This window comes from Apis florea, unplaced genomic scaffold, assembly GCF_048593485.1.
Source record: "Apis florea isolate Af1SG1 unplaced genomic scaffold, ASM4859348v1 contig_3158_pilon, whole genome shotgun sequence".
Lineage (NCBI taxonomy): Eukaryota > Metazoa > Arthropoda > Insecta > Hymenoptera > Apidae > Apis > Apis florea.
The window spans coordinates 4958386-4979921 of NW_028256713.1; the positions used below are offsets into that span (position 1 = coordinate 4958386).

General features: G+C 23.9%; 5 protein-coding genes across 11 annotated transcripts; 3 read left to right on the forward strand and 2 right to left on the reverse strand.

Annotated features, from left to right (window-relative positions):
- Positions 1 to 1554: 1554 nt before the first annotated feature.
- Positions 1555 to 4922, forward strand: LOC100869725 (lymphokine-activated killer T-cell-originated protein kinase). Of its 3 annotated transcripts, none has more exons than XM_086909509.1 (5): positions 1555 to 1998; positions 2069 to 2305; positions 2390 to 2683; positions 2763 to 2987; positions 3064 to 3697. In XM_086909509.1, exons 1-5 carry the CDS (start codon positions 1875 to 1877, stop codon positions 3219 to 3221), a joined length of 1038 nt encoding a protein of 345 aa, XP_086765635.1. In that variant the 5' UTR covers positions 1555 to 1874; the 3' UTR covers positions 3222 to 3697. The 3 variants fall into 3 exon arrangements, with proteins under 3 accessions (XP_086765635.1, XP_086765636.1, XP_086765637.1); XM_086909510.1 differs by lacking the exon at positions 3064 to 3697 and adding an exon at positions 4472 to 4922 and having other exon boundaries at positions 1762 to 1998; XM_086909511.1 differs by having other exon boundaries at positions 1769 to 1998; positions 2085 to 2305.
- LOC100871714 (syntaxin-1A) lies at positions 3185 to 10063 on the reverse strand. The gene is made up of 9 exons (XM_031919856.2): positions 9717 to 10063; positions 9398 to 9493; positions 9179 to 9272; positions 9045 to 9119; positions 4101 to 4298; positions 3958 to 4031; positions 3750 to 3887; positions 3553 to 3663; positions 3185 to 3489 (listed from the first exon to the last, which is right to left on the reverse strand). The coding sequence occupies exons 1-9, from the start codon at positions 9747 to 9749 to the stop codon at positions 3415 to 3417; spliced, it is 894 nt and encodes a 297-aa protein (XP_031775716.1). The 5' UTR covers positions 9750 to 10063; the 3' UTR covers positions 3185 to 3414.
- Positions 4898 to 9113, forward strand: LOC100869609 (condensin-2 complex subunit D3). 3 transcript variants are annotated; one of them, XM_086909500.1, is made up of 3 exons: positions 4898 to 5961; positions 6058 to 8454; positions 8518 to 9091. In XM_086909500.1, exons 1-3 carry the CDS (start codon positions 4907 to 4909, stop codon positions 8963 to 8965), a joined length of 3900 nt encoding a protein of 1299 aa, XP_086765626.1. In that variant the 5' UTR covers positions 4898 to 4906; the 3' UTR covers positions 8966 to 9091. The 3 variants fall into 3 exon arrangements, with proteins under 3 accessions (XP_086765626.1, XP_003698800.3, XP_086765627.1); XM_086909501.1 differs by having other exon boundaries at positions 4945 to 5099; positions 5521 to 8454; positions 8518 to 9113; XM_003698752.4 differs by having other exon boundaries at positions 4898 to 8454.
- A 478-nt stretch (positions 10064 to 10541) lies between the features above and the next one.
- LOC100868671 (uncharacterized) lies at positions 10542 to 20038 on the reverse strand. Its single transcript, XM_012493876.3, has 8 exons — positions 19686 to 20038; positions 18453 to 18563; positions 17530 to 17628; positions 12567 to 12665; positions 12390 to 12488; positions 12077 to 12274; positions 11895 to 11990; positions 10542 to 11611 (listed from the first exon to the last, which is right to left on the reverse strand). The coding sequence occupies exons 1-8, from the start codon at positions 19695 to 19697 to the stop codon at positions 11414 to 11416; spliced, it is 912 nt and encodes a 303-aa protein (XP_012349330.1). The 5' UTR covers positions 19698 to 20038; the 3' UTR covers positions 10542 to 11413.
- Positions 18147 to 21253, forward strand: RpS21 (ribosomal protein S21). Of its 3 annotated transcripts, none has more exons than XM_086909518.1 (4): positions 18147 to 18553; positions 20751 to 20808; positions 20948 to 21083; positions 21144 to 21253. In XM_086909518.1, the coding sequence occupies exons 2-4, from the start codon at positions 20759 to 20761 to the stop codon at positions 21207 to 21209; spliced, it is 252 nt and encodes an 83-aa protein (XP_086765644.1). In that variant the 5' UTR covers positions 18147 to 18553; positions 20751 to 20758; the 3' UTR covers positions 21210 to 21253. The 3 variants fall into 3 exon arrangements, with proteins under 3 accessions (XP_086765644.1, XP_031775817.1, XP_012348957.2); XM_031919957.2 differs by lacking the exon at positions 18147 to 18553 and adding an exon at positions 20533 to 20659; XM_012493503.3 differs by lacking the exon at positions 18147 to 18553 and adding an exon at positions 20568 to 20655.
- Positions 21254 to 21536: the final 283 nt, after the last annotated feature.

Here is a 21536-nt window from a genome sequence, read left to right on the forward strand (position 1 = left end):
ATTGCCATTACTGATATTTGATATTTACAACATGGCGCAATAACATTAAATTCAAATGAATTGCTGTAAATCATACTTGACAAGAAAAGTATGATTTATTATTAAAAGAAATTTTGAAGCAATTACTGCAACAGAAAAAAGAAATTATTAATAAATATATTTTGACCAATATTTTTATAAACTATTTTTATAATTATAAATACATGTGATTTTACATTCTTTGTCGTTTACATTTTTGATTTTAATTATTTGTTAATAGCAAATATTATTCTTAATTTATTATTTTTAATTTTTTCAGTTTTTAAAAAAAACATTCAGATTTAATAATAGTGAGACTTGAAAGAAATTTAATAACAATTATTGTAACAGAGCAAAAGAATTACAATGAATTATTTATAAAATTTGTTTATTATCATTGAATTTTTTATCATATTCAAAAATGTAGTATTTCTTATATAAGTTGTAATTTTTAGTTTTAAATTTTATTAATAATGGCAAATTGAAAAAAATTTAAACAATGTAACAAGAATGCCAAAATATATAAGACTAAAAAAAAATTGTATTATTTATACATTTTAATAAACATATAATATATTTACTAAATTTAGATATAACTGTGTTAAAAGAGTATTTTATATTTATTATAGAATTTTAATTTTATATAAGCATTAAAAATAAAATTTATTAAAAAGAAATAACATGCATATTATATTTATTATTCTTTCCATATAGAAATAACTTTAATTAAATATTAATCCAATGCTGGAATGACACTCTGTACTTCTGCTTTCTTCTTTGTAATTTAATAAAATTAATTATATTATTTAAAATCAATTAATACATTATCGATTTTATTTAACAATTGTGTGTTTCTTTCTATAGTTTACTAATAAATATCGTCCATAAAGTTGTCTATAAAGTTATTTCAAAATAATTATATTTCTGCATAAAATTTTTATATTCTTGTAAATATGATTTATATTTGGCACATGTATTAAACAACTGTTATCGAAACATATATAATGCGTGTACATGACAAAACAAGACAGAATTTAATTTTACTATCTCACTATAATTTTCAGTAAATAATGACATAAACAAATAATGAATTATATAATGAATTTTCTATTTTTTTTTGTTGGATATATATTCCGTAATAATTTCATTGAATCGTAAGGAGACAGATAAACACTAAAAAAATATAATTCAATATTTAGTTATTTTTACATAATATTTATTGCTTTTTTAGAAAAATACATAATAATTTATAATATTAGTATTCTGCTTATAACATCTAAACTATTTTGTTATTTTTATATATACATGTACTTTTTATATCAATATAATATGTGATTTCTCATAGAATACAAATTCATAAAATATATAATACTCATGGTTGACATGTAGTATATTATTTTTTAATATATAAAAAAATATATATAATATGATTATTATTATTCATGATATCTTAAAATGTTATTTGTATTTTTTTTGTTATTTTTTTGTAATTATATCTAATTATATATTTAAAATAAATAAATACTTGTTACCTTTGTTTAAGATGTTTCTTTCATGGTTACCAATGACAATAATTTAATATATAAATATGAAATATTATAAATGATCTTGAATTACTGTTTTTTTAAATAATTCGTAAATATCAAAAATAATATAAAAAATATTAAAAAATAGAATCCAATTATGAAAAATAACTTGATGTATATCACTATTTTTCTTTCTATTTTAATATTTTAATGTATATAAAGTTGGTATTATTTAAACGTCAGTGTCAAGAAAATTTAAAACTCAACGGACAAATTAGAAAAAACAAATTTTGTTGAACTTAAATAATTTTCTTATATAACATTAATAATATGGCTGAATTTAAAACACCAACAATAAAAAGATGTAAGACTAGAATAGAAGATAATCCAGAATTGCAAACACCTATTAAAATACCAGCCTCACCGTTTTTACAACAAATAGGTTATGGATGTGGTAAAGAAACATATAAATATTTAAAATTATTATTATTGAGTATTAATATTGTTTTAATATATGTTAATAGGAGTTACTGTATTTAGTTTGGAACGATCACCAAAAGTTGGTTTTATTCGTTCACCATGGGCGATAAAAAAACGTAACTCCAAAATTGTAGAAGATAAAAAATATAATGAACGTATTCAATTTGAAGCGAAAATACTTCGTAAATTAAATCATCCAAATATTATTGGTTTTCGAGCTTTTAGTAAACTTCCAAATGGTGAACCATATTTGGCAATGGAAAAATTGGATGCTTCTTTAGGTAAGAAAAATATCTAGTAATAAATAATTACAATAAATTGCATAAAAAAATTTATCAATTCTTATGTTAATATAATTTTATCAGGTGACAGAATAGAACAAAAACTTGATATTGATGATGATCCATTTCCTGCTAATGATATTTTAAAAATAATGTATGAAATTACAAAAGGATTAGAATATTTACATCATATTGCTCATATTTTACATGGTGATATAAAAAGTTATAATATATTAATTTCTTCAGATTATAAAATAGTTAAACTATGTGATTTTGGAGTATCTTTACCACTCACAGAAACTTTAGAAGTAGATACTTCAAATGGAAATTTCAACTATATAGGAACCGAATGTTGGAGTGCTCCAGAAATAATATTTGGTTGATTAATATCTTATATCTATCATAATATTATTATATAAAGTTTATAATATAATTAATTGCAACTTTGATATTTTAGAAGATGGTCCTGTTACAAATAAAGCAGACATTTGGGCATGTGGTCTTGTAGTTTGGGAGATGATAGCTTTATCAGCACCTCATATAGAATCCTCAGAAATGGAAGATTCTTATCTAGATGATTCAATGTTAGAAATGAAAATGAAAAACAATATAACAAATGAATGTGATACCAATATGGATGACAGCAATAGTTTTCTTAATAAAATAGTCAATACAAAATATGGTAAGTGTTTGAATAATAATAAATGAAGTAATTTTTAAAAATTAGTATATTAGATATAATACCTTAATAATCACAGGTACTCGTCCTTCATTACCTGCTATTAATCTAGGAAAAGAATATGAAAAAGTACTTGAAGTATTTTTTGCATGCACTACTACAGATTATAAAGTTAGGCCTAGTGCAAAAGGTCTTGTTAATTACTTTGAAAATTATGTATTTAACAGTAAAAAGTAATACATTTCTATTTTTAATACTTTTTATATAAGAAGTTTTATAATTTTTAATTTGACATGATAAACATTAATTATATATAATAATTTTTTTATCTAAGTTTTTATTTTTTATTATTTAGATAATAAATATTTTAAATGTTAAATTTTTTATTGTCTCTCTTTTAAAATTTAAAATTAAAGTTTTGTTTCTTTTTCTATAAAAAAATTATGATTATCAAGAAAATAATTATTATTATTATACTAATTATTATACCAAGTTTAATTTTTCTCTAAAAAAAAGATAATTGTTTATTAAATGATACAGTATTATTGCTACAAATATTGCTATATACCTTTCTATATCTTTGATTCTTTTTTTCTGCTTTTTTAAGATCAGTACGACCAGAATCAATATTATCTGCTGTTTTTCCAGCAAAATATTCCACACTGTTTATTTGTTCTCCCTATAAATAAAATAAAAATTATTATATACCTATATTTAAGATTCGTTTTTATAATTATATAATATTTTTTTATTATTTACACTTACTTGTTTTTCAATAAGAAATGCCATTTCTGTAAACATATCTCTAACTTCTGCAAGAGATTTTTCTATTTTTATTATTTCATTATGTCTATTTTGAATATCAGATAATTGTTGCTTTGCAATTTTACTATCTTCTAAAATCTATTTATATAAAATTTATTTTAATTTTAGAAAAATTAATATTATAAAGGGATAAATTTTTGATTCTTACATTATCAACAAATATATTATTTTCTTGAATATCAAGTAACTTTTCCAACTCTTCACTTGTAATGTGTTTTCTGACTAGAAAATGAGTAAAAATAATATGAAAGTAATTAAATATATATTTTTCAATTTTTAGAAAAAACGTACTTAACAATTTTTGTTGATATAAAAGTAAACGACATTTTTCATTATATCTCAACATAGAATTGTTATATTCTTCCATAATTTGAGAAAATAATTTTAACATTGTTGTATATTGTAATACTTTAACTCGTATGTGTATTGGTCCTTCTCTTGCACTAGTTATGGTTAAATCATCAATGGGGACAACTTCTTTACTCATTTCTATAAAATTAAAATATTTGAATAATTTATAAAAATCAAAATAAAATAGAACTAAATATATACTATTATTTAATTTTTATCATAATTAATTAATTTTTATATATTATATTTATTTTAATTTCTTATAAATTACATTTTGTATATCATAACTTAATATAGGATGATTTTTTCAGTAAAAAATCCAAAGATAGCTTGAAAAAATTCATGACAATATTCTCAAGCATATAATATCAATATCAATAGATTCTTATAACATTAGAGTCTGATATTTTTGTTTGGAAGTGTAATATTTTACGTTGCATTTCTCAATGAATGCAATTGGTCAGTCAGTTTCCCGCTTTCGAATGGACGCCAAAATCTCTTATACAATTTTTTACAGCTCTTACGAGATGTTTTATGATAAACTGTCAATAAAGTTTTTTGTTGGTTTATATCGTAATGAAACATTAAAATCGTTATCGATACGTATTCAAAAAATGATAACCTGAGGCTGTAATTTTTCTTTATCAAGTGATAAGTTAAGGTTATGTTTATATTTGTAAGCTAAGGAAATGTGATAATAATTGTAGTTTCGTTTAAAATAATTTAAACTTAATACAATTGTTACCATGGAATCTTTAAAAATATTCGATAATTTTAAATTTAGTGATTTAAATGAAGACTGGATTCAATCTGTGTGGAATGGAGAATTTATGATTTACAATGAACCACCTGATGAGTACCTCATGTTTTTAGAGAGTGAAGACATGAGATTACTTTTACATGAATCTTGTATTATAATACAAACTTGGCTAGAAGAAGGTAAAAATCAGAATAATTCTGAAAATTATTGTTCTGAAATATCGTGGAACACATTAATTACTATGAATATAAAAGTGCATGCTTTATTAGCTGTATTGGGTTATATAATAAAAACTGGTCAAAACAAAGAAACCAATGAAGAAATAAGACAATCATGTCTATATGCAACTAATTTATATTTTGTGCTTCTAACCATTCCTGGTAGTAGTGCATTTAATATATTTCATTCTAATTTGTATCAACAAGCTATAGAGACACTTAAAATGTGTTCAGAACAATTACAACCTTCTATTAAGAAACGTAATAAAAAAATATATCTAAATGATTTAAATGCTACTGATGAATTAGTAAATGAAATCAATATTCTTTCACCTCATGAAAAAGAAATTCTTATAAAAAATTTAAATATTATTATTTGCAGCTTTATTGTAATGATAAAATCATTTTGGTTTAAAGATCATATGCAATCATTAGATATTACTATTCATGGATTAGTTGAAATTACAAAGATAGAAGATGATTATACAGTCATCCAATGTTTTGATAAACAAGTAGGTACTTTGAATGTTTCATTGCCACAAAATGCTTATATGGCATTAAAAGAATTATGTAATAATAAACATGGACCTATTGAAATAACTATAACATTTATAGCAAAATATATATTACCACGTTTATTATGTAGTCATATGGATGCACAAATAAAATTTATTACAAATGTACGTGAACATACCATAAATTTTTTAAAAAATTTATTACACGAATTTGAAGAAGAAGCTAAAACTGCAATTTTAACATTAATACAACATGTAATGTTAACATGTCCAGATCGACTTGAAGCTAGACAAAGACAAGCTAATGTGTTAGTAAAACTTTTTGGAATATGTAAACAGAATATTGCATTAGAAGTTTTTAAGGATTTAATACTATTATCACATCATTCAAAAATACCTTTTAGATTATTTGCACAAGAAATAATTGGGAAATTGTTACTTGAACCTTTTTCAATAAATTGTAATATAATTGATAGCTTAAAAATCAAAATAAGAAAAATATTCTTTGCAATTATATTGAATAGATGTATGGATTGTTCATGTATGGTAAGAGCAAAAGCTATGGCAATAATTGCTGAATTTACAGAATCTGATAATGAAATAGATAAAGAAATATTTCAAACTATATTTAAAAAATCTAATACAAATAAACAATTACTTTCATTTCACGACATAAAAGATTCTCTATTTAAGGATATTAATTTATTACCAAGTTCAAATATCTTAATAATTATGTTCATAGAAAGATTAGAAGATGAAAGAGCAATGGTACGACGAAGCTCATTGCAAATTCTGAGAAATTTAATTTTAATGTTTCCATCTTTGATACATGAAGTTTTATCTGTAATAAGTCTTAGATGTAGAGATCCAGTGTTAATAGTACGACGATTTGCTGTACAAGTTTTATCTCAACTTTTACAAGAATTTCCAGATAATTCTCAACTTTTAAATGAATGGGTACGAACTGTTATGCCACAGATATTTGACATTGAAATTAAGGTACAAGAAAAAGTGCTAGAATATTTACAAAATCTATTATTAAATAAAATACAAAATACTTCTATAAGTATTGATAACATAGTTAATAATTTGCCATGGAAAATTTTAAATACTATAATTAAAATGAAAATGAGAAAACATTTATCAAAAGCTTGTAATCTATGGATTAAGAATGGTGTTGTTACCAATTCTATAATAAACAATATACAATCTCATATTGGAACAAATAATAACATAGAAGCTTGGGTCTTCTTAGTTGCATTGGCTGAAAATACTAATTTACCAAATATGAACAAATATTTTTCAAATTATCAAGAAATTTTTGCAGAAAATAATTTTTGCACAAGTTTAGTTCTACAAGCTTTAAGATATTCTTGGAAATCATTAAACTGTGAAATTTTAAAACATCTTCACATTTATTTATACGAACGCTTACAACAATTTAAAATTAATTTTGGATTAATTAGCATTTGTTTAGACATTATACATAATATAATTCACTATTTAAATCCTGACAAAAATAATAATTTGCTAAAAACAAATATGCTGAATCTCATAAAACTTTCAGAAATAGAAATTGCAAAAATTTTTGAAAGTGAAAGTCAAGCTATTGAGGCAGCACCTAATTATTTAAAAGCTATGTTTACATTAGGACATGCAGCAATTTTATGTAGCTGCAAAATTTCACCATTGACATTACGAATTTTGCAAGGAATATTACTAGAATGGGATATATTACCAGAAATAATAAAAAAAATAAAACAATTGCAAGCTTCAGCAGTTATTATTCTAGGGCAACAATCAATGAGAGATCGTGAAATTGCAAAGGAAGTAGTCCCAATATTTGGTAAATTAATGAGACAAGAAACAAATTTAAATTCACTTGTCCAAATTCCTGTGAGAATAAATGCTGCAAAAGCTTTAGCTGATATTTGTATTAGATTCACTGCTTTAGTTGAACCATATTTACCAGATATGTGTGTAAGTATGAAGGATTCAAATCCACAAGTACGTGAAGCTATCATGGTAATATTCATTCAATTACTTTTGGAAGATTATATAAAAATTAAGGGTCCTTTTTTTTTTCATATATTAACAATGTTATCAGATTCTGATGAAATGATACGTGAATTAACCATTTTTCTTATAGAAGAACGTCTTTTAACAAAAAATAAATCTTTAATATCACAACAATTTTTACAAAGTATATATCATTATAATAATTATCAATCTCAGCATAAAGTTTATCATCTTAAACTTTGTGAAAAAGAAAAAAAAGTTTTAACACTTCCTGGAAGAAAAAATGAAAAAAAACGAAAAGCAATTTATGATTTTATGTTGGATCATTTAGATCCTCCTGGAAAGATAAAATTACTTGTAAAAGTAACTAGTCAAATACTTGGTGGAACTTGTGTTGATTTAATTGACATTAAAAAAGAAGAAGGAGCATGTGTTTTAAAAGATGCATTGTATATAATTAGCAACAATCATTTACGTCCATCATCATTTAACAAACAAAATGATGATGATCAAGGTGAAAATGAAGAATATACAGTTCAAACAATTACTTCAACTTCTAATGCAATTAGCATTATTATTGAAGGAATAAAAAAACATGGCTTAGAAGTTCTATTACCTATCTTAATAAAGCTTAGACTGAAATTGTCTATTCTAAAATCACCATTAGAAAATGATGTAAAAAAGATTTTAATTAAAACATATTCTGAATATAACAAAGAACAACTAGCAAATATATTAAGTGAATATCCTAAGTTGGAAAAAGAAGTGGAACAATTTAAAAAGTATGTACAAATTTGTTTAATAATGTATATATTATTATTATTCATTAAATAAATATATTTCAGACAAGTAGAAGATGTTAGATTTGATGATGACAATTTTACTGAAGAAGAGATTTCTCCATCAGAAATAAATAATCAGAATGCGTCTAACAAGAATTTAAATTTAATAAGAAGTAATTTATATCCTAAAGTTGTATTGCAACGTCTTTCACTTTCTGAATTGTTAAATTCTAGAAGTACATCGGTAAATTCTTTTTCACCAATTAGTATTTCAAATGGTTATAATTCTCCAATATGTTCAAATCCAATTTTATATTCACCTTCTCAACCTGGTCCTAGTACAAGCACACCCAAATCATTTAAACATTCTGATTTTGATACAGATAATCATGCCTCAAAAATTAGAAGACTTTCTAGTTTTTTTCAGAATGAAAATGTATTAACTAATATTGATCATAAAATGAAAAAAAGAAATATTTTTCAAATTCAAGATGATAGTGAGTCTGATTAGAATACGTAAAACAAGTTATTTTCGTTTTTTATTTTTATTTATATTGCAGATATAGAAATATAAGAAAGAATATACCTACCTCTTAATTTTTGTTGAATGCAAAATGATGTTTGTGAAATAGTATACATTCGATTTTCCAATTCTTTTTGTATATCTAAAATATGTAAATTATTAATCATCAGATAAGCACAACATTTGGTATTTTGATCTTACCTTTATTGGTATATGACAAAACATTATTATGCAAATCCCTTACAATAGCAGTATTTTCAGCAATAAGTTGAATTAAATCTCGAATTCCTTCAACCTACATTAATATTATTTTATATCTATTGCTAATATAAAAGTCTGTGATATTTAGATGATGATTTAAATATTCAATATATATATATATATATATATATATATATATATATATATTTACATACATACTTTATCTAATACTTCTTTCAATTTTTTATTTTGGTAAATTTGGATATGTACATCTTGTAAAAATCCTTTACCAAATGTAGTGCTACTATTTTGATACTAAAAATATAAGAAAGGGAAAAAACATTACATTATATATAATTTTTTCAACAGAAAAATAGTAATATTCAAATTGAGTTCATATGAAATAGAATTATTTTTAAATATTTACTATAATAGGTTTTATACATGATATATTTCATGTGTATTTTATTTACTGTAATGACATGATGTAAGTGATAATTTGAATTTATTGAATAATGAATAATGATTAAATACTAACAGCACGTAATTCCGGCATTCGATCGCGAACCATGATAGTTATTGCTTGAAAATCAGCGTATAACTGATAATTTCGTGAATCCAATATATAAAATTTATTTTCTGTTATCTATCTTATCAGTAGAGATAAAATTCATTATAACGTTGGCATTATTACTTATAATCAGTTGTGTATAATTTATAAAAATAGTTAAAAATATTTGTATATTGTCTTATTCTTTAAATGATTTGACTCACTTCACAGTTATACTGTAATACTTGAAAGATATTTTGCATTTGAAATGAAATAGGAAATAAGCACTTAACATCTGGATACAAGGACAGCTTTGAAATGAATTGCAAACCTTTGACTTGTTCTTTCATACATTTTTTTTATATTTGTAACAATGATAACAATAATTTTAATAACATCTCATTTTTTTAAACTATTTTATTTTTTTTCCAACTTTTTCAATATAAAAAATATTTTTGTTTAAATTTAAAAAAAATTATTTCATTTAATAATATAACAAACATTTAATAACATTTAATAATATAACCGGTTATTATTGATTAATAAGATTTATTACCTAAAAATATATTGCAAATAAATGTTTTATATTTAATTATGATTTGGTAATAACAAAATAAGTAAAATATAGACGAAGTTGAAATTCTGTGATACTAAATAAATAAAAAAAATTTAATATTCATATGACATCATATTAGTATGTTATAAGAATAAAGTTAGTAATTGTGGCAAATTTTGTATGTTATTTACAATTTCCATATTACATTATTTTTGTGTGTTTAGTTTTTCAATAAATTTTTATAAATAAATATAACATTTTGGGAAAACAATAAATGTATTTATTATAAAGTAACATTAAACAGCAATTATAAATATATTTCGTTATATTATTTATTCATAAATAAAATATTTTAATATCACCATAGAGAACATAAAATATATTTCTTTCTTTTTCCTGTGCGTGTCGCATTAACATTAATATAATATATAAATAAATCAACAAAAAAAAATAGATTACTAAAAAATTATTAAATTTTACTCTTTTTCAAAACAAATCAATCAGTCTTAACTGTTAATTAGAACAAAATAATCATATAATTTGAAGGTACATTTATATTACATTTATATAACGAGTTCAGTATTAACAAGATATATATTTCTAATATGTCTAATGCAAAATCAACTTTGTTGATCTCTGAGATGTATATCGTTTACATTAAAAGATGTTTTTAAAAGTTTCGACATTGTAATATATTTACACAACAAAAGAATACGTTAAAATATATTTCATCTAAATTTAGATACTATGGGATATGCTTTATACATATCTAAATATACATACATTAAAAATAACAAATAGTTTTAAAAAAAATGACGGAGTTTTAAGTCACAATCCTGTGATTTTAATATAAATCAACATCTCATTTACTTTTTAGTCTTGTTCATCGCTACGCGATATACGATAAAAATTCGTTTATTCATTATTCATTTATACTTGATTATTTCGTATATAAACTGTTTCTAAAGTATACAAATTAATAAATATATATATATTTTTTTATATATATATACATTTATTTATCTATTTTTTTTTTTAGAAATACTGATCTCTTTCACTGGTCTACATTATTTTCTTTTTACTTTTTCATTTTAATTTTTATTAGAGTAAATAATAAACATGGATTTTGCTAAGACGTTCCTGTGCGTGTTCTAATTTTATCTTTTAGATAATTGGCCACTTGTGTTTGTGAATGTCTAATAGCTAATTGAAGAGGTGCGATACCTTCTTGATTTACGAGTAAAGGATCTGCTCCTGCACCTACCAGTTGTCTTGTAACTGTCATTTGTCCCGTTAATGCTGCCGCATGCAATGCACTTTCACCATTCTGAAAAAAATTTTTGTGTTATTTTAAATGAAAATTATGAAAAAATAAATTACAGAAAATATTTCAAATATTATCATATACGTCATATTTAATATAGAATTGATTTATTATAAATATATTTTTTATACTTGTTTGTAAACTGTTGAAATAATATTTAAATAATTTCTTAATTATAATATTCCTTATTAATAATAATTTTATAATGATTCTCATTAGTTACTAAATTGTTTTTATGTTTCTTTAGAATTTAAAGTTTTAATTTAAGAAAAATACTTTTACTTACTGGAAGAATACCAAGAGACGGACGGTACTTGAGTAGCTCACCTACAACAGCGGCATGGCCTTTATGAGCCGCCTTAAATAGTGGAGTCGCACCATCCTATAAAAGAAAAAACACTCAGACTAGCTATTCTTTTCAAAAGTCGATCCTAACTTCCTCTCTTTGTACGATTATTCTCGACTTACGTGTCTGGTGGCATCGACCTTCGCACCAGCTTTCAAAAGCCTCCTCACGACATGATCGTGTCCCATTTGCGCTCCTATCCATAAAGGCGTGGCACCATCGGTTCTCGCTGCATCCGTTTTTGCTCCGTGCTCCAGAAGAACTTCTAAGATACGCACGTGACCATTTTGAGCAGCAATAAATAACGCCGTGGCACCATCCTATAAAGTTTTTACTACTTTTAATTTAATATTTTTTAATCACATGTTAAGAATAATTTTTCTAAATTATTAAGGGAGTATAATATTTATCAGTATAAAATTTGAATTATCTCACCTTCATATAAGCATTCGGATTAGCGCCTCTTTCAATCAAACCTTCTACAACATCTAGGTGACCGCACTGGCACGCGACGAAAAGTGGGGTACCGCCATCCTGCAATCGCAACCAGAAATTGTCGATCGTTTCAATTTCACCTGGTTATACGATACTTTTTATTTTATTCCAACTTACTATGCTACAAGAATCGACGATAGCGCCTTGTTCCAATAGAAGACTGGCGATATCCATATAACCACCTTGAGCGGCGAAAAATAATGCCGTAGTACCTGTCTAGAAATAAAAAGTAATAAAGTGTAAAAAATTTTTAATGGAACAAAAAAATTATACTATGAATGTCAATACTATGAAAGTACCAGAAAATTTTTTGGATTTTACGACGTGTAAAAAAAAACGAATGATTATCTCCTAAGAAATTATTATATTATTTTCATAAATATATAATTTTAATTATATATATAATTAAAAATAAAAAAATTGGCTAAGAAATCATAAAAGAAGAAGATATAAAATATAAATTTAATTTCTTTCTCTAGAGGAAATAATATTGCTTTTAATTTTTAAAATATAATAATTTTAATATAAATGTTTAAAATATCGATTAAAAAGAGAATGATAATTTCTCAAAAAATTATAAATAATATTATAAATAATATATATAGATAAATATAAAGATATTAATTATTGAAAAACAAAGAGAAAGCAAAAGATTGAAATTATAAAAGAAATAATAAAACAATTTGTTCGATTCGAATGTTTTGTTTCGAAAATAGTAGAATTATATAAATTTGAGATGAATATTAATATATTAAAAAATTTAAACTATCATTTTATTCGTATAAAAAAGAAAGATTTAAGATGATTATTTTAAATATCGAATATTTAAATATTGTCGAATAATTAATTCATCTATTTAAATATCACATTCTTCTTAAATTCTATGTATAATCAATTACTTGAATGTTTTATGAATTTAAAATTTTATAATTCTAGTGTCAAATATTTCAACCTGTATAAAATTCAAATTGAATTGCAATTATCGAAGAAAATTTGTTCTATAACATCTTGCAGATAATTGACAGTAAGAACGACATCCTGTCGCCTTTGTCGCGACATAGTACCTATTATAATATGTCAGAGATATCTTTTTGTGTCTGTGAAGAATCAATACTTTATATGTAGTTTACTTAATGTCTTGAGAAAGAATTGATGTATTATCATTTGAACTCTTTCCTCATTATGATAGAATATTTCGATTATTGTGATGTAAAATTCCAATACCGTAATAGTTTATAATGAGTGAAGTATAAATGAATACATCAATTATAAATGTAAAATATTATCGATAGGATATTATTAGTTCTAACGTTATGATTCTAATTGTACAAGTTCAATATATTCTAAACAATTGATTGATTTAAGTATAAATAACATTCAATATTAGTCTTTTGTTAAATTTTTTTGAATAATGAAGCGGGTTCCAAGTAATTGAAAAAGAGCGATTTCGAATTGAATATCTATCCATCGGTAAAGGAGAGAAAGTACTGGTGTGTGTTTCGAATATCCAAAGGAACAACGTATGTCCAGGCCAATGCAAGTCAAACCTGTTCAAGTATCAACTGTATGTACTTTCACTGATATTTGTTTCAAACCATTGATGATCAGTTTAAAAAAAAAAATATTATCCCAATTCATTTAAATCGAACTGTGCTTTTTTTATGAAATATATAGTTTATTTATTATCGATAGAAATTACTAGAGTGTTCTCTAGTACATATATGTTTGGTGGAGTTCCGATGTTTCTTCAACCATATCAAGCTGGGAGATACAATACCTATCCATTACAAACCACAGAAATTCTATAATGACGATCAACCTGTCTATCTAGTCACAATAATAGTTGCCATCGTGATCGAATATATTTTTTTCCATTTTTTTTTCATTTTTTTCCAATTTATATCGTCTTCAGAATCATACGGTATAAAAGACTCTTTCAATTCTCAATAATTTATAATGGCTGAATCGAAAATTCTTATAATAACAATCTATTGATAAATATTTAGAAAACTAAAAAAACAATTTTAAATGCAATTAATTATCATATATTAATTTAAAAAATTTTTAATATATATATTTAAATATAATTCGATAAGAATCAATGATTTGCAAGAAATACGACAAAAATCAGAGACGGTAATTTTATGAAACAAATTCTGTGATGTATGTCGCGGTTATGAAGTGGAACGACATAAAAGGTTAAAGTTATTTTCAGTTTGAACCCTCTTCTCTTAGTTTAATTAATTTGTTGGATCAACGTGATAATTAGAGACAAATGGTGCATAGTACCTGCGCTGTTGCACTCTGGTCCCCATTAAATGATCAATTAATGCTTACCGTTCAAAACGGAGAGGATGCTTGGATGGATGACGACCATCGTCGATTTATAATGAACTTGTTACTTCCTGTGAGTAATCTGCTTTCCAGCATACGCTATTTTAACGTTTTATGCGATATAACACGCTTTCGCGTGCTATGAAAATCGTTTATTTGAAATTCTTATGAAATGCTAATAAAGTTTGGAAAATTTCTATCAAGTCAATACTATGAAATCCTGAAACTGTTTTTTTGCAAAGTAAAACATATTGTTCTCTTATTAATATTTTATTTTTACCGTAACTATATATGTAAATAATTACCTGGAATTGAATATTTTCTATTTTTTTTTCTTTTTATAAAAATTTGCCAGTTTCTTAAACGATAAAAACATAATATACCATTTTAATGTTACTATTTATGACTCAAGCATGACATAGACATTTAAAGTAATACAAATAAGATAAGATTTCGATAAGTCAGATACAAGATTTTACTTTCGAAGAATGTTCTTAAGCTGAAACTTAAATTAAGAAAAAAATATTTAAAAACTGCAAATGAAATTAATGAATCTAATTAAATTATTATTTAAAAATAAAAATATGCAGAAGATTTAATAAAGAATCAACGATATTTGAATAACAAGACAGTATTAATAATTACGAAAAGATTTGTTTCAATCGGTCGAAAGTCTGTTTCTTAAACGAGGCCAAATTTAAGGGATTAGTGTGTCACGAACGCCCACGCACGATTTTCAAGCTGATACCAGCAATTTGTGCAGAAACCGCGTTTAGATGGTTTGCGCTCCACGTGAGTTCTACGTGGTCGGTTCCATATTATAGCAGATATCGCTGTTAAAATGCATTAGAAACACGCGAACCTGCGTATACTGCGATACAACCTAACATGCTTCGCTTCAGCAACCTTGGATATACTTACCGACAAATATACATATTTAAAACGTTATAAACACATATTTTATACAGGTATTTTATGTGCCAATGAGAGTATTTAAGAGACAAAATATTCAACCTCGTCGTATTCAGGTCGCACTTTTTAGAAACTATAAAATAAGTATATCTAATTGACAACGTTAATGAATTCATGTTTAGGCTTTCGATGCAAATAGAAATTTTCTCGTTGTTTCGATTCCAGTATTTACTTTTGCTGATTCTTACTATATTATTTTTATTTCTTAGATTCGCATTGTTAATTGTTTATTAAAAACTATGAGAAGAAATCATTCGATTTATTCGAAAATTGTATTTCATATGATTGTCATCCATTTATCATCGCATTTTTGGTATACTATTCATTTTAAAATGCATCAGCACGATTAAAAAGAATACTTTTCACGAATCATTTAATTAAAAAATAATATTATTTTTTAACATAGAAGACAAAATCACGATGTTGAATTTGAAAGAAGGATACGTTTTCTAATCTCTTAATATGAATTAGAAACTCGCCTATCGGCTACATAATCGAACTACTTACGATTGCAGAAATAAGCAAAACAGTTGATGATTAATTGCATTTTTCTTGCATTTATATTCTACTTTTTTTTAATTTCTCTTTCTTCTTTCAATAATTAGAATTAATTAAAAATTCATTTAGATCGTGAATAAAGCGATAATAGTTTCAAAAATGATTATTAATAAAATTCAAATTGCTATTAATAAAAGTAATTTTGAAAATCGAATTGTGATTGATGATTGTATCAATTTAGCGTATTTAGCTGACTTAATATGCATTTGCGTAATTTTTTCTCTACAATATCATTATTTAATTTCAAATATTCAGAAACAAATTTTTTCATTTTTTTTTATTTTGATATTATTATATCTTTATTTATTCATCAATATTTTACACCTAAAAAAAAATAATAATGAATATAATTTAAACATTAATATATTAAAAGAGAAAATTATAAATAAAAATCATAAATCATAAATAAAAATATCATATAAAGATCGCTTGTCTAAAATTATCTTTAATTAATTAATCAATTAATTAAACATATCAGTTTTTTTTAATTGAAAGCTAAGCAGATATTTTATAACCGAAAATCGCAACATGGCCTCATATTTTATCGAATTTGCATACAATACAGAGATTCTTAATGGTACCTGAGAGTATACATGAACTCAGCGATAAATCGTTACGAGCCACTTAAAAAAAGCCACTCGACTGCTTCCTGGTGCCTCATGTTACATGTATAGAAGCAACAAACTTTTTATGTCGCACAGACTTTTCGAACCCTAAGAATAGATCAAAAATTATGTTTTCTATTTCTATTTTGGAAAACTTAGCAAAAGAACTATAAGTATCATTTTTTCTTCGTAACGTAAGTTCATAATCAACAAGAATATAAAGATTCATTATTGGATGCAAATAGAGCACAATATCATCAGTGCGATATAGATCATCAAGTTAAAAATAGAAATATTATCAAAGAATGATATCTTTACCTTTTGTTGAGTTTATTCAAGTATTATTGTGGAACTGTTTATATGATAAATATAATGGTATATTTGTAAAAACATCCTTCAGAATATTTCAACAAAATAATATGTATATTTCCTTAAAATCATAAGAAAATTATAATTATATTAAAAAAAATATACAACAAAAGACTAATTTTTAGCTATTATAAAAAGTATTCCCCTTCAATGGGTAACGGGGTTGCTAGGACGCGCACATTCAACGGATTTCATTCATTCTTAGTTCATTCATGAGCCGGCTACGTGTGCTCAGGACTTACCAGCCGTCTAGCATTAGGATCCGCCCCTTGTTGTAGCAATTCGGTGACCGCTTCGATATGGCCTCCGGCGGCGGCTAATATTAAAGGCGTCGTACCATCCTAAAAATGGATAAAATGATCAATGATTTGCTAGTAAAGATGATAAAAAATCAATGAAAAATATTTTTTTCAATTTTTATCAAATTTTTTATTAAAAAGTTTCAACAAATTTTATTTAATTGATTATAAATTGATTGGCACGCGACCATGCCATTATTTCAATATGATCTCAATAATGAGAATTCCCCTGAATTATTTTCTAATTGATTTAAACGGATCTTGCGATAAAACTCATACAAATCAATAAACAGATACACATCATTAAACAGACAATTAAGATTCATAAATTTATCGTGTAATTTCAATCACTTATGCTTGACATTTGATACTGTTTCTACTTTCTATTATATTCCTGTATTATTGAATCACGTATCATTAATTGATAATTTACTACAATAACGACAATTGTTGTTTCTCAATTGATGTAACGACCAATTAAATAGTCCAGACTTTAATGATATGTTTAATTTAAGTGATCGTTTGCAAATTAGTAAAAAAAAAAAAAAAAAAAAAAAAAAAAACGATAGCACGACTTGCCATGACATTTAAAAGAAGGTTAATGTGAACTATATCTATTTTGACTACATTCCAAATTCTATATAGTGAAGATAAATTTGATCGTATGCCAAAGTAGAACGAATATCTATACGTGATCTAGTAAATTAGATGAAATAACGTTACTATTTACTCTTTCAATGACATGTGGTGATTTGCATTCTTGAACCGATTGACCCAACAATAGATAGCCTGATAATAGTAACTGATTTCTTATTTGATCTAGTCTATCGTGCGATACGCCAAACGAATAATTTTTTTCAATTTACCTTATCTTTACAATCTACATGAACACGACCAGAATCTAGGAGAACTCGAAGACGCTTTGCATCTCCACGTGCTGCTGCCAGATGTAATTCCACATCCCAAGGTGATTCTTTCTATATAATAGAGAAATTCAAATTTCAAAATTAAAACAATTCAATTTCAACGAAATATTCATTTGTTTTCTTAATTTTTTTGATAATCTATTTATTTTATATTTTTTTCTTAATAATTTTTGCAGATTGCAAAAATATAATGATATCGATATATATCAATACTTATATATATATCGATCTTCAGTAATACAATCGATTAAATAATCATAACCAAGAGAGGTAAATGAACTATGAATTTATTCGACTGTAACTGAAATCGTATTATACGAAACTGCAGTCTTTCACAATTTCTCTGCTTTTCACATGAAATTTTTTAATATTTTTATAACATATAAATATTTCAAATATTGTTTTAATCAACACTTTTAATATAACATTGTAATTTAGTATGAATGAAAACTTGTCAAAATGCAATATTATGTTTTCTTCAAATAATTTATGTTTTTTCGCATTAAATATATCAATGCATTTTCTACGATTTCAATCGATTACTATAGTCATAAATATTTAAAATTACTTATTCATATATATATAATATTAAAATAAATTGAAAGATAAAGATGATAATAGCTGTAATCATGCATATAATCAACAAAACAGTGTAACTTATTGCACTGTCAAGAAATGACATCAGTTCTCCGTAAATTTATTCTGATCTCATCTAGTTTTATGTTTCTAAATGTATACATATTATATAAAAGACTATGATCAAAGTTGTTCTCTGTCTATTATTGTATGCATATTTTAATAATAAATGAATATATAAATAATCATAAGAATGCTTATAAAGAGAGAAATTATATTTTTTTACATTTTTTACATTGTTTTTCTGAGAATATTTTATAAATATAAATTTTAAAATTCAATATTAAATTAAAATTAAGTTTAAATTATAATTAATCTTATTTATTTATTTTTTGAAATAAAACAAAAATTTATTATATAAGTTATTAACAAAATCAAATAATATTTTAAAAATTAAGTTGAAGTCCGTTAAAAACGTTCTTTATTTACATTTTAAAATGTGGCATACAATATTTCATTCAAAACATATCCAAATTGAAATGTATATGTTATATTGTATAATGGAATTTTAATGAAAAAAAAAAAAAAAAAACTTACCTTCATAGACATGTCGATGGGCACGTGTAACAGGAACGTGCGATTAATATTTTACTGTTTTTAACAAAAAACGAATAAGTGCACTTAACATTAATATTGTAATTGCATCGTAATGCATCAAGTATACTTTCGATTACATATTATATATTAATTTTACTTCTAATATACATGTAATAAATAAAACATGTTTTAACATTGGACACACTTTCGTATCACAGTTTATTTAAACGCGTAAGAGAACATTAACACACTTCTCATGTTTACGAAATACAAAGGCACATCATAAGAGCATCATGATTTACCGGATGACTTCAAGTCACCGAATGTCCGATGGAACTGTTTGACAGTAATATAGGCAGGAAATGTTTCTTTTAATATCCGCTTGGTGGTGTTACTTGTCATAAAATTGTAACGGACACTATATCGTCACAATATATATATATATATATATATATATGTATTTATAAAGTCTCATAAATTTCTATATATATATATGATGAAGAAAATTTCAAAATATGATTAACAATATGTAATAATAAAAAATAAACTTTATTATAAAAAAAATAGATTATTATTGAATTTATAATTATAATGTGTTATTAATAATTTTATAGAAAAAAATTTGATTTGGCGCGCGCTAGTGCTTTTATTGTCCAATCAGATTAGGTAAAAATTCAATATTACGTCACATAATTCGTAAAAACCCTAAAAACACATAATTTAATATGCATAAAATTTTTGAATAAAGGAATTTTGATAGTTAATTTCAAAATCTATGAAAAAATTCAAAAGTTTTAATATCTCAAATTAAAATTTATTCGAAGTTATAAAATTAATATCTATTAATAATATATTTAAATATATAGAGATTTATTGGTTCTATGTTGGTGAACTTGATTTTGTTTTATGATATTCACACTATATCGTAAGAGTTCTTTTTCATACGAAGCCATTTTACAGTACTCTTTTAGTAGGTAAAAATAAGAATATATTTTAATTTATAATTTCCTAGTATTATATTTTTATGCATAAAAATGTAATTTCATATTATAAATTTTATTGTAGATATAAAAATGGAGAACGATAACGGAGTACTTGTTGACTTATACATCCCAAGAAAGTGGTAAGTAATAAATAACACGTGGATTGCTATTTTTTATGATATAGAAATAATAAAAAATATTTTTTTAAATAAAAATTGTAAATATAATTGAAAAGAATTAAAAATTTAAATAGATTATAATAAATCACGTATTTTATAGCTCATCAAGTAATCGTATTATACATGCTAAAGATCATGCATCTATTCAATTAAGTATTGCTGATGTTGATCCTGAAACTGGACGCATGAGTGATTCACAAAAAATGTATGCAATTTGTGGAGCTATACGCCGAATGGTATGTTTTTTAAATTTTATTTAATTTTTAATTTTTTGTTATTAATTATTTATTTTTTAGGGTGAATCTGATGATTGTTTGGTAAGACTTGCAAAAAATGATGGTATATTACCAAAAAATTTTTAATATATAATTCTTTTATTCTTTCAATAAAAATATAAAAATTTAAATAATGTGTATTATTATATTAACTATTTACTATTGATTTAAATTATATTTATTAACTTACAAAGGCTTTTTTTATATATATAATTTATTATATGATTTTTGTACACAGAGCTTTATATGTGAAATGGATCATTATATACACATATAGAAAGATAAATTTTTTAATATTTAATATTTTTTTTGATGGAACAATTTTTTTGGTTAATTCTATTTCAAAATTTTTTTTGCAATAATTATATAAAAATAAAAATTATTTTAAAAAATATAGTTGCATATGTCAAAAAA